The 15,710-nt window shown below is 37.8% G+C and overlaps 1 protein-coding gene across 1 annotated transcript in view; it reads left to right on the top strand.

Annotated features, from left to right (window-relative positions):
• The first annotated feature begins 663 nt into the window (after positions 1 to 663).
• Positions 664 to 15,710, top strand: part of NFXL1 (nuclear transcription factor, X-box binding like 1) — an 83,178-nt gene continuing 68,131 nt past the window's right edge. Inside the window, exons 1-7 of the mRNA XM_069105181.1 lie at positions 664 to 921; positions 4,887 to 5,057; positions 7,587 to 7,696; positions 11,115 to 11,248; positions 14,106 to 14,284; positions 14,506 to 14,667; positions 14,814 to 14,914. Coding sequence (XP_068961282.1) covers positions 666 to 921; positions 4,887 to 5,057; positions 7,587 to 7,696; positions 11,115 to 11,248; positions 14,106 to 14,284; positions 14,506 to 14,667; positions 14,814 to 14,914 — 1,113 coding nt within the window. The 5' untranslated portion in view covers positions 664 to 665. The remainder of the gene's footprint in view (positions 922 to 4,886; positions 5,058 to 7,586; positions 7,697 to 11,114; positions 11,249 to 14,105; positions 14,285 to 14,505; positions 14,668 to 14,813; positions 14,915 to 15,710) is intronic.

Raw genomic sequence — 15,710 nt, 5'->3', positions numbered from 1 at the left:
AACCCAGGATGGCAGAGGAGGACCTCACTGTCTTTGGGATTCCTTTCCCCCGCCTCCCTATAACTTTCTCTAGTTCCTACTATGCCCCGCTGGGAACTCCAGGGCATGCTGGGAATTGTAGTTAGAAGGACGGCATCCGTTCACTCGAGAACATGCGCTTACTGAAAGACCCGGCCAGAGACCCGCTGGGAAGGGAGAGGAAGCGGATCTTTTTTTTGCCACGCGCCCAGCCACGATGCCCGCTGGGAGTTGTAGTCGGTAGGGGGGCGGGGTCAGGGGCGGGCGCCACCGGTAAGGAAACGTAGCTCTCTGCTGGGGGTGTGCGTCGGGGGCCGGATCGAAGGAGGCTGGCGGGCTGAGCGGCCGCTTCGAGCCCGTAGCTCCGCTGGGCTGGCCTGGGCTGCGGGTTCGTGTCTCCAGGTTTCCTCTCCCTCCGGTGTCCGGGTGCTGTCAGAGCCCAGGCGGGTCCCTTTCTTCTCAGTCCATCCAGCCCGCCGCGTGATCCCGCCGCCCCACAGACCGCGGTGCCTCCCGACCCGGCTTCGGAGGGCGACGTGGCCGCCTGCAGGGGCGGCGGCGGCTGCTTCCCCGGCTCTCCGCCTCCGGGGGGGTGGGGGTCTCTCAGCCTCTCGAGCCCTCACTCCTCGCTTCTTCTCTCGGCAGGAATGGAAGCGGCTTGGCGCCAGGTGGCCCGAGGCAGAGGCCGCGCGAGAGGCCGGGCGTCCGCCGCCCCGGCCTCCGGGAATGGAGTCCAGCCCCGCGGCGGAGGCGGGCGGGGCAGCGGAGCTCCGGGAGCCGGCGGCCGGCCGCGGCCAGGCAGAGGGGCTGGGGGCGCCGCAACCGCCGCCTCTGCCTGGGGCCCGCCGGGCAGCATCTCCGGAGCCGCGGCGGCAGCGGCGCATCCGGCCCCCGCCGCCAACGGTGAGCCCCTCGCACCGCCCCGAAACCCCATGTCCTCCGAGCATCTGTGACTGGTTCTGAACCGTGTCCCCCTTCGTAGCGCAAGCCCTGCCCTGGGGCCTCTAGGCTGAGCCCCCGAACTTGGTTGCTATGGTGCATCTCTTTGCCGAGGATGGGGGGCGGTCTGCTCTCCCCCCTTCCTTCTGCCCTTTTTCCCTCTCCCTCCCCCTCTCTCCTCCCTTCCCCTCTCTCCCCATCTCCCCCTCTTCTCCCTCCTCCCTTTCCTCTCCTTTTCTCCCTCCCGCCCCCTCTCCCCCTAACTCAAGTCCCCTAGTTTGGTCAGTGGCCTGGTGTTACAGGCACCGTTTTTCTCTGGATACAACTATAGTTGGGGCTCTTAACCTTTTTTATGCCATGGGGGCTTTTGGACATTCTGGTCAAGCCTGTATTCTTTCTCAGAATCATTTTTGTCAGCGCCTAAAATAAAATGCCCAAGATTACGAAGGTAGCCATTGAAACAGAAGTAGCTATCAAAATATTTTTTAAAAATACTGAAAGACTTCGGTTTTTAATGTTCGGTAGCACAGTATCGGGTTTGTCCAACCCTAGCTGAGCCCAGAGACTTAAACTCTAGAGGACCCTAGTGATACTTAAGAGATACAGAAAATGAAAAGACTTTGAAGAGTGAACAAATAAAAGCTTTATTTCTAAAATAGGGCAGCCAGGTGGTGCAATGGATAGAGTGCCAGGCCTGGAGTCTAGAAGACTCATTTTCCTGAGTTCTGTTTGGCCTCAGACACTAGCCTCCTGACCCTGGGCAAGTCAACTAACTTGACCTTAGCTTCCTCATTTGTAAAGAAGGAAATGGCAGGGGCGGCCAGGTGGCTCAGCGAGTAAGAGCACCGGCTCCAGTGTTGGGATGACCAGGATCAAATCCGGGCTCAGATACTCAGCACCACACCCAGAAATAACTGGCCGTGTAACCTTGAGCAAGTTACTTAACCCCGATTGCTTATAAAAAAAAAAGAAGGAAATGGCAGACCACTCGTATCCTTGCCAAGAAAACTCCAAATGGGGTCACAAAGAGTCAGATATGTCTGAACAACAAAAAAACTTCGTTACTCCTAAAGTAGTGAAGAATTTATCTGGGACATTTTAGTAGATTCTGAACACTCTGCAGACTGCACTCAATCCTCAAATAGTTTCTTTAGTTAGCAGTGAACAGGAACAATGCATGTGATATAAGAGTAATTTGTTAAGTTTTAAAATGGGTTTTTTTTTTGGCAGTATATTTTTTTCTTAGGCTAATATTAAATTTCTTTGCTATAAATTTATACCATGATAATTATCTTTTCTGATGACTCACCATGATATAGAGGTAACCCTGGGTTCTTCAGGGCTTTTCTAATGTACAGTAACCTCAATGGGTTCTACCAGCTTGGAAAGGCTGTGCCTTTAGGAAGGATTGTAAATGTTCATCCCCGGATTGACTTTGAAATGCTAAATTTATAGACCACTGCAACAATTGAAGACCTATAGTAAGATGTAGGAGAATTGTCATCTATGCCTAGGATGCTTAAAGAGTGTCTCTGCCAAAGAAATTATAGATCCTTACTGAGATAACATTAAAATTACTTTTTATCACCTGAGCACATTATTTGAATAGCAGTAGGACATAGCCTGGGAGCCTGTGAATAGTGGTGGAATGGTGGATTAAAAGTATTTTGTGAGTAATCTGGAAAATGGCCAATGAAAACATGGATAATTGAGAGTTATCCTAAGAGTGTTTTAGTAACCTTGTTGACCTTAAACGGGAGGACAGATATTTTTTAAAGTTTGAAATAAAATTCTTCACTAATATTTAGGAGTAAAGATTTTCTATTATCCACTCATTGAAGTCTTAAATTTCTTTATCTCTAAGATATTGTTAGTGGTTAATTGAATTGATGACATTTATTTTTCCTTACTAAATATTGGCTTTCCTTTGTCTCTCTATATGTAAATCCTTTGCAAATTTTAAAGCTCTGTATAAATTATTTCCTGTCCTACATCTTTTGATGATCCTTGTCCAAAAGGTTCCCCTTATCCAAGGGTTCTTAAGACAACCAGGTTGAGCCCCTCTTTTTTTTTTTTTTTTTTTGGAGGGGGGGGGAGGGAGGGCAGTTGGAAAGTGACTTGCCCAAGGTCACACAGCTTTTTTGTGTTGTTTGAGGCCACATTTGAACTCAGGTCCTCCTGACTCCAGGGCCAGTACTCTATTCACTGTGCTACTTAGCTGCCCCATGGGGCATCCATTTTAAAAAAGTTTTCAAATTTTTTTTTTTAAAGCAATCGGGATTAAGTAACTTGCTCAAGGTTACACGGCTAGTTATTCCTGGGTGTGGTGCTGAGTATCTGAGCCCAGATTTGATCCCCAGGTCATCCCGACACTGGAGCCGGTGCTCTTACTTCCTGAGCCACCTGGCCACCCCTCAAATATTTTTTAAGCTGTGGTCTAAGGCTTGGGTTTTTTTGTTTTGTTCTTAATAGCCCTTTATAGAGACCTCATTGTCCCCATAGATAGAGATGAGCAGCTCATCTGAAACTTACTCTAGAGGATGTCTTAGGCAGTAAGAAAGGTTAAGGTTAGTCACATCACTAGTGTGTATCAATGGAAGGACTTAAATCCTGGTGTTCTTGACTCCAAGACCCCTTTATGTGGCCTGTAAGAAATAAGGGGTTCTTGGGCAGCTAGGTGGTGGGCTAGCACCCACCCTGGAGGACCTTAGTTCAAATCCGGCCTTAGACACTTAACACTTAACTAGCCCTGTGATTGTGGGCAAGCCACTTCTCCCCAATTGCCCTGCAATCCCCCCTCCAAAAAGCATTAAAAAAAAATATAAGGGGTTCTTATGCAATGGCAGGCACACAGTAAATGCTAAACTAGTAAATGCTAAACTAGTAAATGCTCAATTATTTGCACTAATTCACGAAATAATGTTTCATCTTTGCTAGAAATATAAAATATTGTACCTGCCTTTGAGGAGTTTATCTCAGGGAAGACAAGATATATATATGAAACTATGTGATTAAGTGCCCAGATGAATGATGTAAACAGTAAGCCCTAAGGAAGTGACTAACCCAAAACAAAAAGTTCTTATCTTTGGTCTGAATCAATTACACTTCCAACAGATTTATTTCATTAATAAATCAGGTCAATGCTAAGAAAGTTGATGTTCTTTGAGCATTCTCTAAGAAAGAAAACTCTCTAATGTGCTAAGTATCTTGGTTTATATTTCTTTTGTATCTACCTCATCACTTGTTAGTGCTGTACATGATACTGCTTATTGAATAATTGAAGCTAGAGCTAAGTTCACTATTGAAAATTCATATATGGGATTGGATTGGAAGCATTTGTTTAAAAGTCAGTTTCTTTAGTAAGGTAAATGTAAAAATGCTAAAAAAATTTTTTTTGCAGATTTTGACGGTTTTTAACATGCATCACAAATGAAATGCCTGTTTTGTTCCAATGTAAAAATTTGTAATTGAATTTTAGAAGTAATGTTAAACTGATCTGAAATTGTATCATTAACATTTTTTTAAATTTAATTTTCCTTCAGAGGGAATAGTAACCAGAAACTATTCTTTAACAGTTTTAGATATGTGAAAATGTTTTTTGGTATAGTTCCAGTTTAATATTTTTCATAACGTTATTGGGAGACTTGTTATTCTTTGGTTTGCTTAGTAATCTTTGTGAAGGACATTGTCATAGAAACACTTGTGTTTTACAAAATTGAATGTTTTCTATTGAAAAGCAATAAACTTGTAATCAAATGCTATAAAGAGACAGGTACTCTAGCAGAAGTTACTTCTGGGATCTTGGTGAAAGAACTTTGCAAAAATGACTTTTTTAATATGATAAAAAACTAACTTCTGTATCATAACTTGTGCTTTATTACTTGAGAGTGTTTTACAGAAATTAAAAATCAGTTTATTCTTTTAAACAGAACTAATTTCACAGAAGAAGTTTGAGGAAATCAAGAAGGCTAATCAAGCAGCAGCAAAAAAACTTGTTGAAGATCAGTTGAGTTCCTCCGAAGAAGAAGGAGATGAAGACACTGAAGGAAAGCAGGGCAAAATTGTTGACAAAACATTCATAACGTATACTAGTCAGATAGGTAAAAAATCTAAATTTTTTTTTTGTTTTTTGTTTGACAAAGTTAAACTTGTGATTTGTGGTGACATGTGACGTCTTTGTGAGGCTTAAGTTGATCCCTGAGTTGACTGTGAAGCAGAGAGAAGAATCATAGATAGGACTTTCCGCTTTATATTTTATAATGACTATTCCTCTTGTTCTTGTGGATAAATCTCAGCAGATTATTCGGGTGCCCTTGGCAAAATTTGATTCTCCCTGAGGTTACTAAACTTTTTTGTACCATTTGTCATTTGATTAAACTTTGTAGACTTTGAATGTTCCTTTTGGATTTTTGTTCTGATGCCTTTTCCTTCTGTGTCTTATGCTCTTGAAATTAATATTCATTTCTCATTGTTGTTTATGCCTTTATTTGTCCCTTAATTTATAACTTCTTTGCCTTTTGGTATATTTTAAAGTTTGTGTGGGATACTCGTGTATCTTGTTAACATGAACTTTTTTTATTCATTCTAATGGAAGAAATCTAGAGAGATCTCATTTCAGATATATACTATATATAAATTGATAGTTTGATATGCAAGTGTGTGGGGAAAAAGGGTTGTTGCAATTTTGATAGAATTTGAGAAAGGGCTCTTGAGAGGTCATCTAGGTAACTCTCACTTGAAATTTGAATTTAGTAGGCAGAGAAAATGCACTATGGAGTTCAGGATAGAGGTTAGGGCTGGACCTGTGCATAGTTGTGGTAGTTGAAGCTCTGGGAACAGATGTACTAATAACTAAGGGGAAAAAATATGGTGAGAAGACAAAAGGGTCCAAAGCAAAAACTGTAGCCTACATTTAGGGAGCAACAGAAGGAGGGAGCAGCAAAGAAGACAAAAGACACAGGTAGAGAGAACTGGGATAAAACGGCATCAGAGAAGTGAGGTGAAAAGTGGGAAATGGTTGACAGTGTCAGTTGATCCCAAAGACTCTTCTAGTGTTAGCTTATTTCTTATGTTGTTTTCAGGATTGCTAATTAACTTTCTTTTATAATGTCATCGTAATCAAACTTCCTCCACCTCAAGCTCTTCCTCAAGCAAAAGCCAGAGCACAGTCATAATTGTTATTTCTCTAAATAAATTAATATGCCAGGGCTTATTAAAGGGGTTTACCATATTTTTTCCCCTTAGTTACTGCATCTGTTCCCAGAGCTTCAACTACCACAACTCTGCACAGGTCCAGCCTTGACCTCTATCCTGAATTTGATTATGATAGGAATATCTTTCAGCATTGTGCAGTTGATAGGATAGGCACTGAATCTGGAATCAGAGAAATAAGTTAAAATACTACCTAAGATACTACCTGGGTGACCTTAGGCAAATTCCTTTAACCTCTTTGGGTCTCAGTTTCTTCTTCTGTAAAATATGATTGAAAATCAGTGTGAGCTCTAGTTTAAGTGGCTCAGTGACTTCAGGATTATAGAACATTTGTGATAAAGCAAGAAGAACACAGGAGCTTCTAATGTTTGGGGTCAGTAGTTTGTAAATCATATAAAAGATAACAAGGCCTGGGTCTTTGCTGTGGCCTGACCTTGGAATGAAAATAAATTTCTTGTTGGAGTCTGAGTTTTGTTGGTAAGTTGCTGTTGTGAAGTATAGTGATCTTTACTTGTATCAGAGAAAAGCTTAACCTTAATGAGACTGAGAGAAATCCTTGTCTTACAATTAAAAAAAATTAATAATTATTTTAATGAAGTATTCATGACCAAGGATGTCTTATAGTTGTTAGAGTGAGTTTTCATTTATGTGATTTTTATGATATATTTCACACTTAAGGTCCTCAATCTCGGCTCTTTGGGGGAGATGATATAACTTAAATTAATATCCTCTATTGGATGACATTTTGAGAGTGTTTTATGCAGTACATTTTCTTTTGGGGAATAAATTATAGATAGCTGAGAATTTAACCTTTTTAAGCACAAACTTTTAAAGTTACATGTTTATGTTTAGAAAGATAAAAATTTATCACATGCTTTTACTTTATTAAATAGGACATAATATAATGTGACTTTTTCCTGGTGAATCAGGGTTTTTGTTAGGTACATCATTTACTAGACTGTGCTTTCTACAGTGATCCTCTTTGGTATGAAAGTAGATAGGTCTGTTTGACCCTCTACTCAGTGGCCCCTCTTTGCTCTGCTTTTTGAGCTCCTCTGGTGTTTTCTCTCTTCTTCCTTGCTGTCAGTCCCTTTTTACCACTATTAGAGTGCCTATCCCTAGTTTCTTTCCAGTTTTAAATTGGCTTTTTATGTGAAATTTACTGGTTTGGAAACCATGTAACCAAGCTTGTTTAAAATTATATCTGAGGTCAAGAATAAAGAGATTCTGTCAGGTTTAAGGGCTTCTCTGGCAAGTCAAGTTACTGAGCTGTGACTGAGATGTGACATCTCAGAGGCCTTTTTTGCTTAGTTTTTATATTCTAGACAAATTAGGTTTCTAGATAGTTGAACAGGCAATTATATTACATTTCAGAACATTCTGGGTACTTAAAAATGTCAATTTTCTTTCATTTTAAGATGGAGATATGCATGAATTGGAACGGACCAGACAGTATATAAATGAAGCTTTTCAGTCGGGGGCTATGACATGCTTAATTTGTATTGCTTCAGTAAAGAGAAACCAAGCAGTAAGTTTCTTTATATCTATCTGCGAATAGTTTTTATATGCGTTTACTTTTTAGTTTTTAACTTCTTAAAAGGTTAAAAATACCAGTGAACTTGGAAAATTTTAAAATAGAATAAATTTTTAATGTTCAACATATTTTAAGAGGTTAAAAAAAACCCATTCAAAATTCTCCTTGAATTGCCCATCTGAATTTGTAGATTTAGTGTTATTAGAGTTGCTTTAATTCTATTATTAGTATTATTAGAGTTTCACCTAATGTCCCTAACATTAATTTTAATGACAAACTTTTAGGTATCTATGATAGGAAAGGCACTAGGAATACAAAGATGGAGTCAGATAGTCCTTGCCCTCAAATAATCTAGGAGAAAAGTGTTTTCTTATATGAGTACAATAAAGGGAACTCTTCCCATTCTAGGGAATATGAGGGTCCTAAAATGGCAAAATCTTCTAGTAATATGTGAGTAGCCTCCGATGTTTGAAAAAATACTTGACCCTTAAATTCATAGGTAAGTCAGTTTTTTGGAAAGTAGAACATACTTTTCCTAAGTCAGCCCACAATCTATAATGTTCAGGAAGCCAGGTGGTATGGTACAGAATGCTGGACTTAAGAGTCAGGAAGACCCGAGTTCAAAACCAGCCCCAGATACTTAGAAACTGTGTGACCTTGGGCAAATCATTTAACCTCTTTCAGTTTTCTGATTTGTAAAATGAGTATAACCATACCTACTCTCAGGGTTGATGGGAAGATGAAATAATGTGTATTGTGCCTTGCAAACCTTAAATCACTATACAAATACTAGCTTATCATCATCATAATAATGATGGACCAGAAATCTAATTATTATACAACCTTAACTATCACCTAGATTTAAAAACTATGCTACAAAGTGCAAGGATCATCAAAACTATTTTGTATTGTTTAAAAAAATAGAGAAGTCAGTCAGTGAACAGATTAGGTCCACAATCTACAGAAGCAAATAAACACAATAGCATAGCAGATAAACCTGGAGACCCTAACTTCAGATGCGAGAATCATGAATTGCTAGGAAAGCTGGAAAGCAGAATGGCTAAAATTAGGTTGTCAGTGTCTCACTGTAAACTAGAATAAGTTCCAAATGGATACAGCGACCTAGAAAGAAAATGTCACAACTTAAATAATTTAGTGAAACTAGGAAGGAAATACCTAGAGTTAATCTGTAGACAGTTCATGACCCAATAAAGGATAGAAAGGATCATAGAAGATAAATGGACAGTTTTGATTACATTAAATTAAATAGTTTTTATGCAAAAAAAATTAATAGTTAAAATTAGAAGGGAAATAGTTAACTGGGAGAAACCCTTTGCAGCAAATTTCTTTGACAAAAGTCTGATATCCAAGTTATTTAAGAAACTGATTCAAACATATAAGAGCAAGAGCCATACCTCAATACATAAATGGTCAAAACATGTAAATAAGCAGTTCCTTAAAGGAAGACATCCGATCTTTCAATTGCCATATGAAAAAAATAGAGCAGCTATTTTGTAAAGACCAAAAACTGGAGACTAGAGGGTCTCTAGCAATTGGGATGAGTGACAAATTATGGTATATGAATTATGGAATATTATTGAAGAAATGACAAAAGGGACAATTTTGAAGAAGCCTGGGAAGACTTGTATGAACTGATGTAGAGTGAAGTAAGCAGAGCCAGGAGGACAATTTATACAGTAGCAACAGCTCTGAAAGACTTAAGCTCTGATCAATAGGATAATTATCTGATTCCGAGGGATTGGTGATGAAACAGGCCACCTACCTCCTGACAGGTGATGAGCTCAAGGTGTAGAATGAAACATTCATTTTTGGACGTGGCTAATATGGAGCTTTGTTTTGTTTACTATGCATGTGTGATACAAGGGTTTTGTTTTAATTTTAAAAGGGGAGTTTGGATCAAGAAATTGGGATGGTAATAGGGTTTCAAAATCATAAAAGTAAGAAAAGAGGGTCAATCAAATGTTTTAAGAAAAATTCAGAAGAGAACAGATCAAAGTTCAGTAGAAAAAACAGACAAGATAGCTTTGCAAATAACTTGTTGAATTTATTATATACTTGAAAGGTTAGCTATTTATAATTCTGAATTCTTATACAAGTCTCTTTTCTTTTTTATTTTATATTTATAAGTCTTTACCTTAGGAACAGCTAGGGGGCATAGTGGATAGAGCTTTGGTGCCTGGAGTCAGAAAGACCTGAGTTCGAATATGGCTGCAGATAGTTAATAGCTATGTGACCCTGGGCAGATAACTTAACCCTATTTACCTTAGTTAACACTAGTACCTACCTCCCAGGGTTGTTGTGACAATCAAATGAAATGATAATAGTGAAGTGCTTAGCACAGTGCTTATAGGACACATAGCACTATAGAAATGTGAATTATTCTTTTTGTTGTTGTGATTATTATTTGTTGTTAAATTCAGGGTTTTTTAAAAACAGAAAACCAAAAAAATTTAACCACCATTTTTACAGTGTTTCTGTGTAAAAGATATTGAGTTCTAATTTAGGATGCCAGTATATATCTCTCTGTTCTAAGCAGGGACCATTTTCCCTTTCTCACTCTCCCTACTTGCTAAGAGTGGGAACAGGATCTTTCTGGGCACTTAGTCCCAGGTTATGGTCTATCAGTATGTTTATTAATGGGTTGGGGAAGGAAAAAGTTTCAGGGTTAAATAACAGTAAGGGTGAGGTATCCCTTTGCTATACCTTTGTGGTCTTTGGCTGTTTATTGGCCTGTTCTTCCTGCTTGTGAAGGAAGAGAAAATAATTTCCCTCTAGGATTTACTTTTTATCCATTTACCCTTGCTACCACTAGCCCTACCCCCTCAGACTTAACTCTGGATTTGAGTTGGTGTGTAGGATATTTGGTGGTAGCTGAGAGAAAATAATTACACTGTCTCTGCCCATAAGTATATGTATTCTATTACTAAAAGTAAAAATCCAATCAGTTCTGCATCTTATGTGGGTAGCCCACCTAGCCCCATTTAGTTTGCTGACTTTTCCTATTAATGGCTTGCTAACATTTTTCTGCTAGCTGAAGGAAATCTTAATTTGAACATTGTGACTTTGGTCAGAATGTTTAAAGCATTTTGCTGATGTTTTCAACAGTGTCATCCTTAAGTAATGCTTTACTGGTTGCTTTATGTAATTCTAGAGAGTAAGGCATAAAAGATAAATGTGAAAGTGAGGGAGAATTTAATTTTCCTAAGTGGCTTTTGGTGAAAAAATGCTTTATTTGTCAATCATTTAATGCCTCTCAAGTTACTTTCTCATTTCATAGTCTTCCAACTACCCTAGGAGATGGATAGAGAAGAAACTCTATTGCTTTGTTTCTCTTACCAAGAAGAATTCATATTCTTGCCTAATTTTAATTTCTAATGAATTTTTGTCTCAGGTTTGGAGCTGTTCAGGATGTTTCTGTATATTTCACATGCCCTGTATTCAAAAGTGGGCTAAAGACAGCCTGTTCCTTGTGTCTTCGCCTTTGACGGATGATGACTTTGGAAAAAAAGACTATCCATGGCCTTGGTAGGCTTTTGTCCTATTGGAAATGCTTAGTTGAAAGTAATAAAAATTAAGTCATAATTTCAAATTTTAAATTTTTATAGGTGAACTATGTGATTTCAAAGCTTATGATAGTCTTTTAATTAATAATTGGTAGTACAGGGGGAGAAACCACTTAAATCACAGTTGATAAAAATACCTTTCTTAATATCTTATACTTTTATCTCCTAAGTCAGCATTTATACTGGGATGTCTGCTGGATCAGGAATACCTTTCCTCTTGGTTCCTTTCAAGACTTAGTTCAAGTCCCATCTTTTTTAGGAGGCCTAGTCCCCTCTGAGATTACCTTCCATTTGTAGCATATATACTTTTGTATAACTGTTTGATTGCATATTGTCTTGCTCATTAGAATGTGAGTTTCTTACGAGTAAGGCCTGTGTTTTTGCTTTGTATTTCTAGTGCTTAGCACAGTGCCTCAAACCTATTAAGTGGTTAATGGACGCTTGCTGACTGACTAACTGATAAGTCAAATAATTTTCTCATTTCTGAGACAAGGTGGGGCTTCACTTAGACAAAAAAGAGTGAAATTTTGATACTTTGTTTCTAAGTTTTTCTTTTTTTTTTTAATGAATTTTTATTGACATTTGTTTTTACATTACACGGAGTTCCCCTGCTAGCTTGCTTTTGACCAGCCAAGAGGGATATAGTTGGATTTGATTTTTGGTATGTCAGTAATAGATAGTTTTTAACTCTTGTCCCACAGATAACAAGTCAGGTGTGCTTTCATTTATCTGATGGTTTGGTGAGATGCCTCTCAGCTACTGATAGTACTACTAGTCTTAACAGCATCCTTGTCTGAATAGTTTGAGGGGATGATAGAGGGTTTCTTTTTTACTTAGTCAGGGAGAATTATTTGAAGAATTTTAATGTAAATGTAAATCATTATTTATTCAGGAGATGCACTTTTGTGATGATCCTTTGGGATAAGATTTCTTTTAGGAGGGGGTAGACTTGAGCTTGAAGAAGCATCGAGGCTGTCTTATCCAACTCCCTCATTTTTTATACTTGAGGAAACAGACAAGACTTGTCCAACTTCATACAAGTAGTATATATCAAAGGTTAGATTTGGATCCATGTCTTCTGACTCCAAAGCCTCTGCTCTATGGGATTATCCAAAAATAGTATACTAAATTCTTGGGGTGATAGAAATGTCTTTTTGTTCTGTTTTGGCTCAGTAGATAATAAGAAATTATTACCCCGATTTTGTAGCTTTGCCAAGGGTTGATGTATTTTGTATAAATGAATATTGCAGGTAACTAAAGCTTACTTCTTAGAAAAATTTTTTTGTCAATACTTTTTCACATCAAGAAAGATAGCTGGGGTGGCCAGGTAGCAGAGCAAGTAAGAGCACCGGCCCCAGTGTCGGGATGACCTGGGGATCGAATCTGGGCTCAGATACTCAGCACCCACCCTGAAACACCTGGCCGTGTAACCTTGAGCAAGTTACTTAACCCCAGTAGCTTAAAAAAAAAAAAAGAAAGATAGCTAAGAAAACAAGCATATACATCAGTCTTATTTGACAAAGTATGTAGCAGTGAATGGACAACCTTAGTCTTCTACCCCTTTCCTGATCTATTTCATCACCCTTCTGGGATCAAGATTGTTAATGACATAATTTGAATTCTGTTGGCTTTTAATTTGTTTTGTATTACATTGTTGTGATAATTATATATGTTCTTTTAATCCTATCGACTGCTTGACATTGTTTTAGCGATTTCTTCCCAGATGTCTCTGAATTTTTCATATTTGTTTCAATTATGCTCCTTTATGTTTACATACCCACTTAAAAAAAAGAATGCTTTATTTTCATTTTTTTCTGTCATAAAATAACCTTTCAAAGTATAATGGTTTTTAATTTTAACTGTTTTGAATGAAAATATTTTAAAAATTCTTTGTGTTCTTATTAAGTAGAAGTTACTATTCAGTTTACATCACAGATCTACAGCATACATTTTTCTTAACAACTCCAGGTCATTATGAAGATACATTATTGTATAATTATAATCTTTTTTTAAAATGATTTTTTTATTGCTATCTTTTTTTACAGCACCTAGATTTGTTTCTCTGTATCCCTGTCCCTTCCCTCCCAGAGAGCCTTCTAAGAGAATTTTAAAGAAATTTTTAGAAATGAAGAGAAAAATTTGTTTAAAACTGATTAACATATTGAAAAAAAAAATCTGTTCGATTCAGTTGACCTCTTACACAGGAGTATAAGTGTGTGTCTTCATATCTTTGAGACCATGCTTATTCTTTATAATTTTGCAACATCAATTTTCACTTATTTTTTGATGATTATTTTTTGTTTCCTTTCATCATTTTATTTTAAGTTTTTCTGCTTCTCTGTATTTGTCCTGTTGGCCACTTCTTATAGCAGAGTAATGTTCTATTACCATCTGGTACCACAATTCATTTAGCAAGAATCTTCCCCACTTGATGGCCATCTATTTTGTTTTCACTTATTTACTACAAAAAAAAGTGCTGCCATAAATATTTTGGTATAGAGTTTTTCTTTTTTTTATGATGGTGTTGGGTATATGCTTAGCAGTGTCATCTCTGGGTCAAAGGGTAGGGAATTTTAGTTCTGTCTTCTAACTCTTGCTGTCAGTGTGTTTTTTGTCTATAAAAAGCCTTTTATGCCCCTTTTGCAGAATGCCAAGGCATCCTGAAAAAGTTTTAGGTATTACTTATACAATAATGCAGCATATGACAGTGCAAATGCATTGTAAGTTGAATTGAAGTTTTATGTTCATCTTTTTCTCCTTATGTTGCTTTGAAAAAGGGTACTAAAGTCCAACTTAATAATTCTTTTCCCTTCCTCTAGTCCAAAATGTAGGTTTGAATATAAACGATCTGAAACACCTACTCGGTATTATTGCTATTGTGGAAAAGTAGAAGATCCACCACTGGATCCTTGGCTTGTACCTCACTCATGTGGACAAGTGTGTGAGAGAGAATTTAAGCCTCCTTGTGGACATAAATGTTTACTCCTCTGTCACCCAGGTAACTTTAATTTTGTTTAAATTGTTTATGGTTGATTAACCACTTTTTTAAAATGACAAAATAATTTTAAAATTTGACATTAAAACCTAAATGTTGGTTAAAGAAGTATGGGAAAACATCCCTAAAGTGTTGGTATGAAAAGAATTAAACATGAATTGAAAGTTCAAAATGTTATCATAGACGTCAGTATTTACTTTTGTCCTTTCTTTGGATTTCATCAGGTCCTTGCCCACCCTGTCCAAAGATGGTCACTATTACTTGCTACTGTAAGAAGGCAAAACCAGTATCTCGCCGGTGCAGTACCAAGGAGTGGTCCTGTCAGCAACCATGTGGTCGGAAGTTGCAGTGTGGGCAGCATAAGTGTGAAAATCCTTGTCATGCAGGTAAAAGGAATGTTTAAATAAGCTAGATGTTTTGGATGAGGCAGTTAGCAAAGCCAATTATGAAAATGTGATACTTCTAGCATATAACAATCAATTCTCAAATTAATTTGCAATATTCCTGTTCCTATTAATCATTATAATTTTAGGAGATTGTCAACCTTGTCCACGAGTTAGCAAACAGAAGTGTGTCTGTGGCAAACGGGTAGCTGAAAGACTTTGTGCAAGTCCAGTGTGGCACTGTGATCAGGTGAGTAAGGGTCTTTAAAACTGTGAGCCGTTGGCTCCTGTGGGTCTAATGGGAACTTGCTTCTTTCTGTTAGTTTCTGTTGCTCTGTGGCAAGCAATGCCACGTCCAGTGTCCTGTGACACTTGGAATGTAGGGAATCACTCTTTTAGCTCCTGAGGAATAAGAATGATCCCTAGTGGAAGCCTGTGCCTCTTTTAATATTTGTATTAAATGATTCATAATAAACTTAATAGAATGTGTTAGAATAACCAAGTAGATTTGCTGATTATTTACATTTAAATAAATTATTAATGCCTAAATTGTCACAATATTTGTCATTCTAAATCTCCAAGATTATTTTTCTTCTTAACTAGTTGTAGTTAATGTATACTTTGGTTCTTCTGCTTTTGTTTTTTTGCTTTACATAGTTGCATAATGTTTTTCCATATGCTTCATATTCTTGATGCTTAATGATCTTAATTGCATCATAGTATTCCATTACACTAATATACCACAATTTATTCAACCATTCCTTCATTGTCAGTCATTTAGAATCTTAGATTTTGAAATGGAAGTGACCTAAGAGGTTATCTAGTGTAATCTCTTCCATTTTTGAGATGAGGAAACCGAGGCTAGAGGTTGAGTGTTTGCCCAAACTTAACTAGTAAGTAGCAGAATCAGTATTGAAGCTAGATCCTTCGATTCCAAATCCACCCCTCTTCCCACTATACTATGGAAGCTGGTTCCAGTTTTTTTGTAGTTACCAAAAAAATGCTAATGAAAATGTTTGAGCTGATAGTTTTCCTTTAAAAAAAAA

This window comes from Petaurus breviceps, unplaced genomic scaffold, assembly GCF_028583685.1.
Source record: "Petaurus breviceps papuanus isolate PSGF00001 unplaced genomic scaffold, PetGlider_PUasm1.0 76, whole genome shotgun sequence".
In the NCBI taxonomy this organism is placed as follows: domain Eukaryota; kingdom Metazoa; phylum Chordata; class Mammalia; order Diprotodontia; family Petauridae; genus Petaurus; species Petaurus breviceps.
This window is presented reverse-complemented; position numbering and strand designations above follow the sequence as displayed.